At 40.0% G+C, this 17,308-nt stretch overlaps 1 protein-coding gene across 1 annotated transcript; it reads right to left on the reverse strand.

Annotated features, from left to right (window-relative positions):
• Window positions 1-1,442: 1,442 nt before the first annotated feature.
• On the reverse strand, window positions 1,443-16,591 carry scp2a (sterol carrier protein 2a). The gene is made up of 16 exons (XM_080503920.1): window positions 16,444-16,591; window positions 14,897-14,954; window positions 14,721-14,792; window positions 14,328-14,459; window positions 14,042-14,106; window positions 12,584-12,710; window positions 12,386-12,449; window positions 12,211-12,297; window positions 11,951-12,101; window positions 11,701-11,848; window positions 11,320-11,427; window positions 8,418-8,571; window positions 7,384-7,477; window positions 6,073-6,202; window positions 3,504-3,583; window positions 1,443-1,985 (listed from the first exon to the last, which is right to left on the reverse strand). The coding sequence occupies exons 1-16, from the start codon at window positions 16,495-16,497 to the stop codon at window positions 1,890-1,892; spliced, it is 1,620 nt and encodes a 539-aa protein (XP_080360046.1). The 5' UTR covers window positions 16,498-16,591; the 3' UTR covers window positions 1,443-1,889.
• Window positions 16,592-17,308: the final 717 nt, after the last annotated feature.

The raw sequence follows: 17,308 nt of genomic DNA on the forward strand, positions 1-17,308 counted from the left end.
TGTAATTGTTGAAGATCAGAAAGCATCCGCGTTGCTGTGGCAACAGGTTTCTCTCAACGTAATCTCAGGGTTTCCTCTTAATATTGCAGATCTATAAGATAGAGCTTAGCAACATTTAAGCTCCGAACCATTTGTTTGATTCAGTTCTCTCTTTAGTAATCTTGAAGAGGGTTTTGTAGTTACAGCTTTACTTGCTCCGCTACACGGGTTATGTAAAGGGTTGCCGTCCGGCTTGATGCTCTGAATCCATTTGTTTATCAGCAGAAAAACACTGGTGGGTCAGAGGAATGCCTTTGCACCCTGCAGGATTTTAGTTGTTTTTTTTTGGTTTTTTTAAAGATCAGATGAAACATGCATCATAGAACATTCGCATATTAATAGTAGCAGACTATATAGCCTTCAGAAGAGTGTCTGAATAAGGTAATAAGTCATTAATAAGACTATTACAGAATGTTAAAGCTTACATTTAAATAGACCAGTCCTGCATGATGAGCGTCAGGACCTGTCATTTCCAGCATATTACAGAACCATTAATTCCTACAATTCCCCTCTAGGTCAGTGGGGCTTTCATTTTCATCACTGGTGGGAATATTGCATACAAAGGTCTTAAAAAGTAATGCATTTAATTATCCACACCTGCAATGCTTGTCAAAGCATTGGTAAGGCATCACTACACACGCTTCCGTCGTGGTTGTTGTATACTTACGTTTTCATTGGTGATCTTGGTAAATGGGTGTCATGCCTGTTTAATATGCTGTACATAGAGCAGCCATGGCTTAGAGAACAGCACTTAAAAGCGTGTGCTTCAGCGATTCCTTTTAACATTGTATGCAGCAGCACGTTCCGCTAAAACAAAGGCGGTTGTTGCATTAACATGCAGATACAGTACATCTCAAACACTTTGCTCTTTGCCTTGGTCTCAACCCATTCAGCACTTGTTATGGTTGCATCTCCTAAAGACCCATTTAGCCCACAGCCACAGAGACCAGCCAGTGACATAGCTTGCACAGATGCAGACTATTATACCATTTGGCCAGCCGGCCGCCTGGCGCAGACGAGCGGGGCAGTGGGGGGGGGGTAAAGTAACTCGGCCGGATACGAGTAATTATGAACGCAGACGGTGTGGGGGAGGAGGGTCCAGCCCAAAAGTTAATGGACTAATGGAAGGAAAATGTACAAAAAGGGACATATTAGGACACAAAGGCAAGGTCAAAAATAAAATCAAAGTTTCTTTGTTTGTCACACATGTAGTTGTGCAAACAAGACAGACGAGTGAACGTCACAGTACACAGCATCTGGAATGTTCTTTGTACGTTATTAAAGTAAAGACAGTTATAATATTTAAGCAAAAAAAACATTTGTCTCACATTTACAGGTCAATCCTATATATTTATTATTGATCATACAGTTTTAAATGATCAGGTTTTCATGACGACCACAAACAGAAGAAAAACTCCAGGCGTTATCACTTGTTAATGCTTTATCTTCAAAAATTAGACAATTATCATTTACAGTGAGACCCTTGATGTCAAATTTCATATCAAAAGGACCTCGGAAATCAACAGCTTTTAAGCACCTGCTCAAGTCAGAGGAAAGTTAGAGGCACATTCAGTTTTAGGACTACAAGGTTAAACTGTACCGAGTGGCATGCGCGTTTGATATCTGCTCTCTCGAAGGCTCAGTTCTCTTTGGACACAAAGAACAAACGACATTCCCACAGAGCGGAGCGGTGTGTCGATATCAGAGGAGCAACAAGTATTAAAACGGTCTTGGACCAACATGATCAAAGTGATGAGCGAACGAGTTATTGAGCAAATTTCAACGTGCGGAATTAGGTTTCACTACAAGTTAACCCTTGAACTGAATAGAAGTGAGCTGGCGCAGGGGTCTCACAGCTTGGCCTTGCCCGGTGCGACCTGCAGGCTCTGCAGCTTCATAGCCATGCCCATGTTCCCAGCGATCTTCAGCTTTCCTTTGAAGAATGCCTGATGTTCCAGGAGGACAGAGAAGAAAAAAAAAATAAAGGAACTTCATTATTGATTTTAAGTTACTTCCTTTGAAACACACTGACCGGGTGGAATACTCATAATGCAAGTTTCTATTCCTAGATCTGGAGATTTCAGGAGCCTTGCTCAAAGGGCCCATAGTGGGTTGGGGGCCAGACGGACATTTGTACTTTTCTCACCAAAATATCAAACAATATCAAAGATTTCACTAGCAACGATTTCAACAACACATTTTGTGGTCAAAATCTCACAGACTCTTCGTACGATGGCTGCCCCAGTGGGCTGCAATAGCAGAGCATGCACGGACATATACGCCGATCAGCCACAACATTAGAAACATTAGCCACTTTCGCTGCCCCATACACAACCGTTTACTCCAATAGCTTTCATTTCAGACCCGGCAGCAAACTTCACAGCAATCCGAGCTCCATTAAGTCATTCTGGATTGGCCAACACAGCTCGGCTTTTACGCCGCATACACATCAAAGACCCACTTCCTTGGATCCTGTTTTACAGATGCTGACTCCTGCAGAACGGGAGCAACTCACAAGGACTGCATCTCAGAGATGCTTTTATTTATTCATTTATTTATTTATTTTGGAGGACACAATGTTGGCTCAAGTTACAATACGCCACCCCCTTACAGATGCCATGATAAGGAGACAATCTATGCTATTTATTTTACCCATGTGGTCATACTGTAATGGAGGATCAACGCCCGTGACGGCATATAGCGGGATTAGCAACCCTGAACATCACTGGGTTGCCAAAATCTTTGTTACGAATCGTCTCACCCACCGTCATTGTTAGATCACTGTGAGATTTGTTTTATCTACAGATATGCTCGTCTGGTGTGTGTTTTCTTGCAATTCGCACCTTCATTTAGCAGCCAAAACCAGCAGGTCGATGTTTAAAAAGACACCTTAGCCTCAATGGTTGGTTGAAAATGGCTGGATTAGCAAAAAGTTATCAAGTCAACCAACATTATTCTGTTTAGACACAAATCTATGGTATTGAGCACGTGTTAATACAACAAAATCCATTCAGTTCAATTTATACATGCAAATCTCATAGGTCAATATTAGAGGAACAAAAATACACTTATTTCATGAGATTGTCTCACACACACACACACACATTCAGAGACCATTACAGCTTCCTCTGCAGAAAACATAGATTGTTGGATTCTTGCAGGACAGGAGTATAAGAAACCTAATGAGGATGAAAACAAACAAGGGTTTGTTTTGTTTTGTCTGCAATGGACTGGGAATAATTTACCTGCAAAACTCGGATGGGAACAGAATGTGAACAAGTGCTTTAGTCCCTTAAGGTAAACGCAAAAAGAAAATCTTTTATTGGTGAATTTTGTTCATTTCTTTGTGTCGGTTGGCCTTTCTACCATATTTGGTGAGCACGCTGAAGGTATTTCACTACGTATAGGTTAATAGCTTGAAAAGGAAACAGGAAAGCAAAAAGTGAAGATATTATAAAACAAACCGTTTGTGGGTTCAGTTTTCCATTCATCAAATCAGGGAGATCTTCATCACTCATTGATATGGTGCAGTCGGCCTTTTTACCTAAAATAAACACACATATAGTAAACACACACTTACAAATTATTAACAATACAACTCAACACAAAATTCACAAACCGAGGAAACTACTTTGTTTTGCTCAAACAGAAAAAAAAAGTCCGATAATAACAATGGTCTTACAGGAAGCACTTTTTTTTTTTCACTGAAGCAACAACTGAGAAAGCTTTGTGACTCATGCTTTCTATTTTTGATTGAATGTCAGTTCTGCCGTTTGGCTTTTAAAGAGAAAAATCCATTAGTGTGGCAAAAGTGTTTTCCTCATTTCAAAACAGACATGTTTTCTACCTCAGCTGTTAATTATGTTTCCCACCATGTCAAAATGCACACATCTGGCTTGGACTGAGGTATTAATAGCTTTGTGTATATATGTATTTTTTTCCATTTTCATACCATCCAATCCATCGTTATTTGTAACAGTACTTTAAAACAATAACAGGGAGACAAAGAGCGGTACACCAAATAACACAATAAAAACCTTAAAAAGACAAATAAATGAATACATTAAAAAAAAAATTTAAGTAGAAAGAATACATAAAACAAGCAGCTAAAACAAGAACTAAAATCAGCATTGGTTAAAAACCAAGAATAACAGCAAGGTTTAATTTAAAAAGAAACACTGTTTTCTCAGTATGGATCCAAGGGGCAATAAACAGGAGAAGACCCAAAAGTGAACCTTGTGGAACACCACGAGGGAAGCAGTGGTAAGGACCCCTGATCTCACCCCCAGCTCCAAACCAGAGATCAGGGTATCATAGTGCACTGTCAAATGCAGTACCGGTAGTTTAATCTAAAAGTTCCAAGACAACACATTTGCTTAGAAAACTCCATTTAAAACCCTTAAAAACGTCTAAATCTGTGCTGCACAAACCTTTAAACTTGGATTGGGAAAACCTCATAAATTTCATTTAAAAAGTCTATTGGTTGGCAAATGAACTCTTTTTTTTTTTTCTTTTTAAATCAGAGGCATCACAACTGCACATTTGAAAATTACTTGGGCCAAACCCGAGCACAATATGTCCACTGTTTTCAGGACAGGAAACCAAACTGTGAGGAGAAAGCTCTTTTGTGTAACCGTGGACGGACAGCATCGTTTGGAAACCCAAACGGTTTCAAATGACCCACAGTTTCTAATAAGAAATAAGAGGAAACATAAACACCGTTTCCTGACGAGTCTCATACTGAGCGAAACACCAGCACATCGGGAGGATTGTACATTGAAGTAAACTGCTTCAGTAATATTGAAACACACACCAAGTCGACCACAATTAACAAGAATCAACTGAATTACTGTTAAAACCAGAATACTTTAAAGCCACTGCTGCTGATATATATATATATATAGAGAGAGAGAGAGAGAGAGCAAAGGATTTAATAGAACAACTTGTACACGAGCACATCTCAGGATTTTTCTGATCATCTCTTTCCATTTGGAGTCGTTGCTGATGTCACAAATAATGGCTTAGATGCAGTCAACATCACAGGGGAGTACCTCTAATGGAAACATGTGGCCATTTATAAGAGTCTGTGTGTCACAGCATGCTTTTAAAGGCCGGATTCAACGCTTTCCCCTTGATCACGTCTACCTGTATGGAAGTGCTGTGCAGTTCGAAAAGGGACTTTGTGATCGTTTACCTTTCCGTGGAGTTTAGACCGAGTTCCTCATTTGTTTGACGTTTCGACTCCCAGTACAGCAGCGACATTAGCCTTTAAATATGACTTCAACTGTGTCCAGGAGAAACATTCAGTTGAAGCTCAACTACTACACAAAAACTGCAGCTATTTACAATTCACAAAGAGTCGGCAGTCTTTAAAAGAATATATTAGTCACTGCAGCTGAATTCAAATCAGTGATGAAGTGCCACAACTGTGTTTGCACAGCGAGTTTCTGTAGCAAATAGACATTTTGTCCACAGTTCGTGTCGTCTACAACTAAATTTCCTCCCTCTGATTACATGTTTGAATTAAGGGTCTAATCCTACGCGACAAACTCGTGCTGCACAGCCGGTATCTCCGACACTATAAAGACTGATGTTTTGTGCTCCGCGCTCCCTTCCATCACAGCAGGAAGAGTCTCAGAACACTAACTGGAGCTCAAAGACTTCTTAATTGAACCACGAGCATCAAAGAGGTATTTTTCTGTTTAGATTTTGAGTTAAAAAAAAAAAAAAAAAAAAAAGAGCAAATCCGGAATTCAGTAGCATTTTCTACAACCTGCAGATAAAATGATGCACAGATTTGCAGGACAAAAGCTTCAAAAGTGTTTTTCAGCCTGGCATTTCTCGGTGTGCATGACAAGCAACAGTTCTGAGACTCACGTCTCATTTTTTTAGTAATAAGAGACCAGACTTACTACATAAGACTGCAGGAATGCAATAGAATGAAGAACAGGATTATTTTTTTAACGTGATCTTATCATGGGCCAAAATAGTTAAAAAAATAAAAAAATAAAAAAATCCCCTCCCATTACAAACCTGGGTCATTGCTCACAGAACCTTTGCCATTTTTCACGTCCACAATCCAAGTCACCTCTTTCCCTCCTGGGCCATCCTTCACTTTGAAGGCAAACACTCCTCCGACCTTCTTGACAAGACGTTCTCCATCCTGCAAACGAGTGGAACAAGAGTTTAGGAGCTGCATTAAAGATTTCCCGTCCTGCAGACGAGCCAGAGACTGCCCACGCCATTATATTGAACTCCACAGCCGCCAATATGTGAACAGCTTGACGTGGATATCTTCTGACGAAACCTTTAAAAGAAAATGGCACAAAAATCAGTGTGCAGGTAACACGCTGACAAGAAACTAACTGGTCGCCTCCGTCTGACTGTGAAACAAGCAGCTCTATTCTTATTTTACACGGATTTCTGAGCATTTCAGCTCCTTTTAATTCAATCCAAGTAGATTCATATTCATTAGAAAAGTTCTAAAAATGAAGCAAGATATACGATTTATAATATCCAATATGCTTTTCAATGTCCACACATGCCTAAAAAATTATTAAACTTTCCTATAGCATTTAAATTTCTTTAGGGGGGAAAAAAAATTTGCATTTTTTTCTGAGACACCTGGTTCAGAATTAGAGCTGCACAAAGTAAAGATAACCATAAAAAAAAAACCACTTTGTAGAATCTGAAACTGCCCATTGCTTTACTGTTTGTCCACGGCGCAAACAGCTTTTCCTGAACACAATCTCGGGGCGGTCCAAGCAAACCACTGCTCGCTGGTCATACCTGACATACAATACTTTGAACTCACTGCAGTTCACCAGCGTTCACAGAATCTTGATTGTTTTTGGAGTCATTGAGTGTACAATGGTTAAAACCATCTTCATTAAAGCAATTCTGAATGACTCAGCCACTTCCCCACAATGAGCAGCGACTTACTCCACAGAGATTGTACAATTACATATTGGGCTGAGTTGAATGAAATCCATATTATATATAAAAACACAAAAGAAGAAACCCACAAAACTTACAACATTTCATACTTTTCACCATGAAGTGGATCTCCTCGACTGTTTTGCATGTGTACAGTTTTAGCAATCAAATCAATGATGAATCACAAGCTCAAATTAATTCAAAGTGGTCTGTAAATAAAAATAAGTCATTTCTTTCGGCATTTTAAAATCTTGTGACAAGATTTTTTTCTTTTATTTGACGTTCTATAACTGGTATGATCAGTTTCAATATGACACTCCTTAATTAATCCAATGTAAGCATGTTTTCATATGAAACAATATGTAAAAAAAAACCTGTTTGCTTTTTGTGTGCGAGCAGCCATTTTACCTTCTCTAGAAGATTCTCAATCTCCTTGAACACAGGGTAAGCTTTAAACGCTTCCAGACTGCTGGCTGAAGTCAGTACTGCAGCTGGACGAGATCTGTGTGTGACACACACACGCACACACACGTACAATACTGTAACAACTTGTGTTTAAATCATAAATGAGTTCAATGTAAAACGGTTGTTGTGTTGGAGGGATTAGACAATAAATAAAAGATGGCAAACAACAGATAATGTACCTTCTTTTTTTGCACTATCATTATAAAATACACATAAATCAACTATCACTGTATTATTAGTGACAGACTGCCAATGAATACAGCTCCAACAGCATCATAATATAACACGCCAACATTCATTTAAAAATGATAAAACAGTGGCACTGGCCAGGGCTACTGCTGTAGACATGAAAACACTTTGGCATGCATCAAATAACACGGAGATAACTTTATGCTATTATGGACATAACAACCGACGTGCAGAGTTGCACAATAGTACAACAACAGAAATGTAATACTTAATTAAAACAAATCCTAGTTTGTGTGGTGTGCACTGCTGCAAATATAATGGATTAAACTTTAAGTCCAGTCCAGAGAGGCTTAATTCAATAGAAACCTGCACATGAAGAGTCACAACCGTGTATGTACATGGTGAGGGTTGTATGATGAACCCTAAATTGTTGGAAAATACATCTCAGTGGTGCAGGAACTGTAACTTAAGATGCTATTTGCCTACTTCACATGAGAATGAAGCTCTATTTGCTCCCAACAAAAGAGAAAAAGAGATATCGAACGCCTATTCTTCCAGTTTACTATCCAACAGCTTACTCAGTGAAGACTAACAATTGGGTGCTCATCAGTAATTATGGTGACGGTTGAAATTGCTGGTACATCTGATGATCAAAAGAAGAAAAGCTTTACTTTTTTTTTCCCCCCCAGGAGTAAATTCAAACGGACCCAAATGTACCATCAAAATATCAAAAGTAATGGAACAAGCGCATCTTTGGTACTCCAAAATAAGCAGCACAGTTTACAAACCTCGCCTCCTGCGGGAAACCTTTCCTGTAAAGTCCCACGACCACAGCGCCCCCGAGGCCGATGTTGTGCTGCAGGGCCACCTTTGCTCCCGGGACCTGCCTCTTCCCAGCCTCCCCCCGGAGCTGCCAGCACAGCTCGGCACACTGCGCCAGACCTGCGGGAGCCAATCAATGAGTTCGAGACGAGAGACGTGCATGTGAAGAGGCTGTGTTGCTGTGTACGTTGAAGCTCCACGCCAAATCCTGACCTGGAACTCAAAACAGCATGTGGAAAGAAAAGCAAGAACTCAAATAGAAGATGTCTGATTTTCCAATTGTAAGCAGGTTGCCTGTGTGGTCTGTGTCACCGGCTTTTAATATTCAAGTCATTGTTTTAGCTCGACTGCGTTGCACAATGTACTACCGAGGACGGGGTGGTGCAGTAAAAATAAGCGGCACAACCTGAAACACCTTAACTACTAAATAGGAAGGCCACGTTTTAGAGTCTCCCTTAATTATTTAGTTTTATTTTAACATGTTGATTGACACAAACTTTGAAATGCAGAAAGCAAAAGAAAACAATTACCCTGAAAGAAATGCCACAAAAGGGGAAACATTTTAAATTTTTTTCTGTTGAGGTTCAATTAATTTAAAGAAAAACATGCTTCCAGATTCATGAGACTCAATACTTTGCATATAAATCATCCTGCTTTTGTTGCCTTTTGAGAGCTTGGGGAGAAAATAGACACTGTAAAGGCAACTTTGGACTGCAGTCTTCTTTTGAGCAGACAAGAAGAATTCCTATCAGCCATGACGTTTATATAATCTTAAAGCGCCTTTTATCTCAAAAGTGGTTGATGTAATAGCGCAATATGCATCATGTCCCACAACTTTATCTACCCGGGCAATACATGCTGACCACCACCACTAAATGCCAAACTCCATTCCAATTCTCAAAGGTACGTGTACTTTTGTGGTGCATTTTCATCTCCACCGTTGTGTGATCTGAGGAAGAAAACATGAAGGATGGACAAGCACAGTAAATAAAGTGTTTCAGCGAGATTCACAATTGAGAAAAATGGATGATATTTCAATGGTCCTGATGTAAGAGAGTGGTGAATGCAATATGAAGCTGTGTGGTTCATTGGGCTTTATTATTGCTGCTCACTGGTTAAAAGAAAAAAGGTTTCTGACCATTATATGTCAATAATAATACTGACTAACCATTAGACGTTTGCATTTCTTGCTGATTGGACAAATAGACACATTTCACAAGTATTTAAAGCAAAGACGGGTATAAAAGATGGGTTTAATCACAAAAGTATGATTGTAAAGGGATGCCAAAAACTCTTACACTCGTACATTTGATCAGTTATTCAAAAATAGTTTAAGAAATCAGGTGATATTCAGCCTAAAAAAGTTTTGGGGGATTTTATTGAGTCAGTTTCTTGAATAAAAATAGAAAATAACATGAGAAAAAACCCTCCACAGTGTCTGTCTACAATCCAGACACCAGAGCATTGTGCAAAGGTAAAACCGAATATCCTCCAAATAAGAGGGGTGGAAAGTTGACACCTAATCTGACAACTTGCTCTCTAATCTCACCAGAGGAAGCTCCCGCACCAACATTATGGCTAAGCATTTCATCCCGTCTGCTTAATAAGCTTTTGCATTTCTCTATTATCCCAACAAGCTAAAGGACTTAAGGATGAAGACCTGGAGAGACACGATGCATCTTTCACAGCACTCCTAATCTTCGTCCCTGAGGTGTGTGTGTGTGTGTGTGTTTTAGTGCTGGGTGAGGAATTCACACATCCTTCAGTAGCCAGTTCATCAAAATACAAAGGCTAATTCTAATTTGATATAAAACTTAGAATTATAGGAAAGGACAATCTCACAGGCACAAAAGTATTTCATTCAGGTAAATCCACTTTATCCTCTGAGGAAGGAAGAATTTACTGAGACAAAAGAGAAAACTCCCGTCTTCCCTTATCATTTTGATGGGTAATACTTTGTCATAATTAAAAATGGGACTTCACGGAGCCTAAATATCTGACCACCATGGAGCAGCTACACTTAGTAAAAAGAAGACTCAGCTTTGGGGGACGTCCCGTGCTCAGGTCGGGCATTGAGCCGTCAATATTGGTGCTCACAGGTGCTGACCTCGTCTTTCAGAAGGAAGACGAGGTCAGAGCTTCACAGCCAGATTAGGAGCAACACCATAGATCAGACAGAGCTTAGTTTACTGAGGCGTTTACTGAGAGCCACCCGTGAGGCCGGGGGGGGGGGGTGAAGTACATCATGTGAGTAAAACTTCCATCAAGAACAGAAAGCAGAGGGAAGTGTTTAGGGAATAAAGGATTACAAATGTAAATAAATGTATAAGTCAGTAAATAACAATAAGATGCAACATTTCCCTTTCTTTATTTAACTCAATACTGTGTGTGTGTGTGTGTGTGTGTGTGTATTGTTCTATTAAGTATGCATGTGTGTGTGTAACAAATGCGAGGAGCCGATACAGATTTGGCTCCTCCACGGTTTGCTTCATCTTGTCCCCAACGGTTTAATATGTGGAGAGATTACAGAGGAAGCTCGCCAAACTCACAGTCGGCTGCCCGCTGACATGCTGGCTCGCTGGTCTCCGCCACAGTGGAGGTGAGCATCACTATGCGACACACGCCACCTTGTGGCCTTTGTAGAAATTGTCAAGCAAAGTTTGCATATACTCAAGAGAGCAGGAGCACAGAAAAAAAAAGATCTTTCATACCTTAATTGGGTCCATCTTACTGTGTGGACATAAACTGACTGCTGATAGCTTTTCCCGTAACAGACCTGGAGTTTTTATTACTTTATATATAATAATTTAACATATTTACAGTATACAACCAGACCCACTTCTATATAGAAGGAACTGTAAGTCATACCTGTTGCACCAAGAGGATGTCCCTTTGAGATGAGACCTCCACTGGGGTTGACCACATATCTTCCACCGTACGTGTTGTCCCCTCTGTCAATAAACTCTCCAGCCTTACCTTAAAAAAAAAATGTAAAAAGTTGAGTGAACCTGACCGTGCTTTAGTAAAAGTCGTCATCTTACCGGTATACACATAGCAAACACTTCTTCTTAGGGTGCACGTGAAAGTATGTTAGCTATGTCCTTTTTCATTCTAGATTCAATACACAACGCATGATATTTACCAATAGTCAGTAATTATGCAAAGAGAATTCTGTTCAGAAAGCAGAAGCTGAGAGGTACAAGATATCGTATGCATTGATTCTTACTCTCCGGTCAAATCCAGCCTTACCCTCTGAACATAACCCCAAGGCTTCATACGTGATGAGCTCATTAGCCGAGAAGCAGTCGTGCAGCTCCACCACATCAACATCATTTGGAGTCAGACCTGCAGCTTCAAAGCACCTTTTTGCAGCAGTGCGAGACATGTCATATCCCACCTATAAATTAAAAAACAACCCAAAAAAACATCTCGATTGTTTTGTCTGTCAAAAGGCCATCGAGTGTTACTTCAAATATGAACATTTCCAGGAATACCACACCATTTTAATGCAGCTGTTTTCTTCAAACGTGGAGGAAAGATCAGTGACCATCTCTTGGGCCAGAATCTCCACTGCCTGACTTTCAAGGTTGTGCTTTTTTACGAAGGCCTCGCTGGCCAGAATTGCTGCTCCCGCACCGTCTGATGTTGGACTGAGATCAGAAACAGTGAGTCAGACTCACATCAAAACCAAAAACTGTCCTGATACAGTTTAACTCCACACTTGGCTAATCAGTTTGAAAACACATGACACAGTCTTACCAGCACTGCAGGAGAGTGAGATACTCAAACACCTTCCTGGATTTTGCCACCTGCTCTAAACTGTACTCATCCTGGAACTGGGAGTACCTGCAGGAATGTAGGAAAACCATAAATTCACTCCAATTATCATGATCCAAACATGGACGAATCATTGATGAGGCCAACCGTGTCGTACGGATTGTTGGTGGAATGTTTGTGGTTTTTCCAGGCAATTTTAGCAAAGTGCTCTGGTTTGGTCCCTGGAAGAAGAAAAGAAAGGATTTTTTTTTAATGAAGAGCTCATCGAGTTAAAAGTATTGAAATGACTGCATAATATTGCATCTTAATAACAATAGGCAGATGAAATGTAATTTCTCTTGTCAGAATGTTGTACCATATTTCTCCATATGCTCCTTGCCAGCGTTTCCAAACATCTGCGCTGTCACTGGTGCAGGCTGGATCCCGTAGCAGTTGACCATCACTTCCATGTGCTTGTCCATGGGACTGGTCCTGTCTGTATACTAAAAACAAACATTTTCCATTAAAAAAAAAAAAAAAAAAATCTTTATACAACCCTGGCATTTAAAGAAAGGGGATATTTAGGCAATCATACTGACTCATGATATTAATGTTGTAAGAAACATGAGCAGACTCAACAGACTGGTTGTTTGTTTATTTATTTCATGTTGTAAATATGGACATACATCTTTATTGAACATGTTTATTATCATTGAAATTTTCATTTGAAACTATTATTCTTCAATCTTCTTATTTTCATATGTTTTGCGCAATCTGGAGCTGCTGTGATAGCCGAGGTTCTCCACGTTGGATGACTGAAGCTTTATCTTATCTTATCCAAACATTAGCTCTGCCTGCGGATTAAGGTTTTTATTTAATCATTGGCCCGCTCTGTGGCCAAAAAGAGTACCAGCAAACAGATCAGCCTCTCTAATTGCAAAACTGCACTAACACAGGGCAGCGCCAGGTGGTACCACAGAAGAAGACAAGATCCAAGGGTGTGTGCTGCTTCGCCACCTCCTCTACGCCGTTTAGACATGACTGCTCTGCTTCTTCTCCTTCTCATCTCATTGTTAATTTCGCCGAAGACACCATAGTGCTCGGAATCATTAACAACCACAAGACGGAAAACAAGACTGAAGTGCAACATCCAGGGTCACGGTGTGCGGGTAATAATCTTGTAATGAACATGAAGAACACCAAGAGGGTTATTGTAGCTCCTTGTGAGAAAAGACAAAACAAGCACCCTCCACGCTCTATTGGCAATGAGGTGGTAGAGAGGGTGACACCCTTCAAACTCGGGAGTGATCATGACTGAGGACCCGTCCTGGGGCATCAACACTGTCTCAGTGGTAGGAAAGGCAGCACAACGCCTCTACTACCCCTGGTTTTACATCTGTCTTTCTGTTATCCTTCTTGCTGCGAAAAAAAATAAGACTGCTTCCATTTTGTGTGTGTACTGGACTCTATTATCACAATGGGTATTTAGTGTATTCATGGGATTCTGCAGCATTATTGCACTTTTTTTTCTGACTATAAGATACTATGTTGGGTTAGGTTACTCCAATGGTATTTCATTATATTGATATGACGATGACAATAAAGCGATTGATTGATAAAGCATATAAAAGCATGAGCCGGTTCCAAGACAATGTTTTGAATGTGCAGAGGTGCAAACAAAAAGTAGTGTGCCTCGTCCTGTCAGCGACTGCTAAATAAATCCTTCGGGGGTGGTCATTTAAACCAGAATTACTTTTTCTAATTCACACACATAATATTATGTTCTACTTTGGTAACATTCTTTGCATCAAGTAAACGGCAAAAGTATTTGTACCTTGGCAGTCAAGGAGCCCCTTTCCATCTTCTCAAAGCCGAGAGCGAGGACACAATCAGCAAGACCTGCAAAAATAACATGAACGCTTTCAACACCCAGCAGATGAACACAGCGAAGGACGATCAATTTGATTACTTCATTACCAAAAACAAATTCTCTACATAATTACAGTCTAAATTCAGATTGGCCACAACAGTCAGAGATCTGTTATAGAACAAATCAAAACGCCAGCTTTGATAAAGCTGGGGTTTTGTCTCCAGATGTATGAGGATCATATTTGCCTCACCTCCTTTGACCAGCTGGCGAGCCATGTAGAGTGCAGTGGAGCCAGTGGAGCAGTTGTTGTTTACATTTATGATTGGAATCCCGGTCAGACCCAGGCCGTGGTAAATGGCCCTCTGTCCACATGTGGATTCACCTGACAAAGTAAATTACAGAATGAGACATCATTATTATTGCACATGAAATGTATTTCAACTGAGCAGAACAGGACATGATCTAAGGTTTTTCTTTCTTAAAAATGTTTTTTTAAATTGCCATTTGACAAATACAGTACTTTTCCTCAGCACATACAATAGTACATACGATGCTGCAGGTGGGAGCACATACATCATTTGTGTGAGAATGTAATGTTACACTCTGTATGTGACACACATTGTGCTTTATCTTTTAGTCTTACCATAAACATATCCCACACAAGCATGTTCGATGCACGTGTAAGAGATCCCTGCATCTTGTAGAGCCTTTTCACCTGTTACAGAACACAGAAACAGAGGAGTGAAGTGATGTTACATAACAAGACAGATAAAGATATTCAGATGGGTAAATGAACGACTGATCAGTGAAGATATGGACCTGCTTCCTTGGCCATCTCGGGGTAGTCATCATTGTCGCCAGTTCCAGGCTTTTCAAACTGTAATAAAAGCACAAAGTCACCAAAGAGATCAAAAATCCATTCAAAGTCATGTTGACACACAGCATGTTTCTTTCAATTATTTAAGACGAAACTCTCGGAAATAAATCTTTGCATTATTTTCTCCCTAATTTGATGAAGTTACATGTCGGGTTTCTCAGGTCCGAAAGTTCGTTTTTAGCTTCTTCTTATTTTAGTCTTATAATGCCAGTTCTCAATTGTTTGTGAAATGTGTGGCTTTGTTTTATTTGTGTAAACAATAAAACACAGAGCTGAAGAAAGAATTTAAAAAACTGAAGGATTTTCATCCATGAATGGGGAAAAAAGGGAACTGATTAAGGGTCTGATTGGTCAGTGTGTGCACATCGCCAGAGAACAAAAAGTAACTGATACCAGCAACCATTTGAACTCACTTGTCTGTGAATTTTCCTCATGTCAGGTTGGTTTTTTGAATGATATGAATGGTTTTATGAAAACAGAAATGCAGGGTACAGCCTGGCCATTCTTTTATAAAAGTCAAACACCTGTGAATGTGGATTACACTAATAGAGAATATCTGTGCATGGAATAGTCCCAGCCTGCATAGATCTTTTGATAGAGTGGGTGGTGTCTCAATCAAACTATTGTAGGTTCGAGTCCCCATCACAAAGTGCCCTGGAGCAAGACACTGAACCCCAAACTGCATGGAGGCAGCCCCCCTCAACTGATGTGTGAATGGGATTAAAAGCGTAAAGCGATTTAGAGGCTGCTCAAGCAGTGGTAAATCACTGCACAAGTGAAATCCATTTACCATTTAACCATGATTAGACAGTGCAAACCACTGGTACACCATGCCGCCTGTTGTGTAACAATCCTGACAATGCCTCACTTGTACGGTGACACAACTTGACACAATATATAAATGTTAATTGTGCAACAAACAGGGTGAAGGTATAATAGCACACTGGTGCTTTTGGTAAAGTTTACAATCGGGGTTTGATATGTTAGTTTTCCTCTTCAGATTGAACGTGTTGAGCAGCTGTGGAATTAAAGTTCACCAGCCAGCTGGACAGAGGACCCTTGACACACTTCTGCTTATCGTGAACTTATGGACTTATGGACTCTCACTGGAGCCGAAAGAGGCACGAAAAACACAGCGAAAAGAACAAACACGTCTCAACCAAGAGCTAATGCCATTGATAAACAAGCTTTTTTGCAATAGAAGTTGCAATAGTTGTATGTTCTTCCGAGTTTTAGTTTTAGGTTCCTGTCAGCTGTGACGCACACACAATATGGGCATGTTTACCAAGAACAAACAGTGTGTGTTAGCTATTACTGACAGCAACATGTCGAGTCAAGGAATAGAAAAGCTTATTTTTTCTAATATTAATACGAACAGACGGAACGCACTCAACTGTAAAGTTAGCCAACACTTTGCGGTGGATTGCTTGTTGCGTTACTTAGCTGGCCTTGACAGAAATATACATGATAAATCAACTGATAGCATTACCTTTGTCATGCCCACGCCGACGACAAACACTCTGTTCGTGCCACGATGTGCCATGGTGTGTTTTTGTTTTCCCGAGGAGCAGTGTGCAGCCAAACTAGCAAGTCAGTAAGACCGAGCAAAGGCTCTGGCACCAGCAGTCGCCCCAGGTCAAACCAGCTGCTCTTCTTCTCTCCAGAAATAACAGTCAACGTGTGTACAGCGCCATCTAGTTCCCAGGAGGCCGCACAGCAGAGCGCAACTGGTGGATCATCTCATGTTCCTTTTTTGTTGCCAATAAATAATTTAAATCGATTTTCAAAACAAAGAATTGTCAAAAAAAAATGTAAAATGCCCAGAAACATATTTTCTGTATGATCCCCTGCACATGGCTTGTTGGTGTTAGAGTCTCTTTGTAATATACATTTCCCACTATTCTAAATGCATTTTACGAGCTCTATTTTAAATCCTTTACTCCCCTTTCTCCTGTTTTAATTGCCCCTTGTATTTCCAATGCACTTTTAATTTTCAGACAGACTGGACATTGTTGAAAGCTTGCTGTTACAGATCTGAATAAGCCAGGGGGTTAATGACAGCCGACATAAAAAAAAACTGCAAGAGCATCAAATCAAATTGAGGTTAGGGCCAAATATATATATTTGGCCCCAACCTCATATATATATATATATATATATATATATATATATATATATATATATATATTACTGCATTGTTCCCATCTGAAACTCAAATACTTGGTAAACTAGGTCTTGTATAGTCCTTTAAATAAACTATAACCAGTGTTTTCCAGTCAGGTCTTTGAAGATTTCTTCAGTCCTGCAATTTTATAATCTCAAGGAACTGTCACATAATCAAACTGTGCATGAGC

Source organism: Blennius ocellaris (assembly GCF_963422515.1).
Source record: "Blennius ocellaris genome assembly, chromosome: 10".
Classification (NCBI taxonomy): domain Eukaryota; kingdom Metazoa; phylum Chordata; class Actinopteri; order Blenniiformes; family Blenniidae; genus Blennius; species Blennius ocellaris.

Excerpts from the sequence above, each read along its gene's own strand:
- scp2a (XM_080503920.1), bottom strand. The coding sequence starts at position 16,497 with ATGGCACATCGTGGCACGAACAGAGTGTTTGTCGTCGGCGTGGGCATG. Across the intron at positions 14,955-16,443 it reads TCGGCGTGGGCATGACAAAG|TTTGAAAAGCCTGGAACTGG; the intron begins GTAATGCTATCA and ends CTTTTATTACAG. Across the intron at positions 12,450-12,583 it reads GGAGCATATGGAGAAATATG|GGACCAAACCAGAGCACTTT; the intron begins GTACAACATTCT and ends TTCTTCTTCCAG.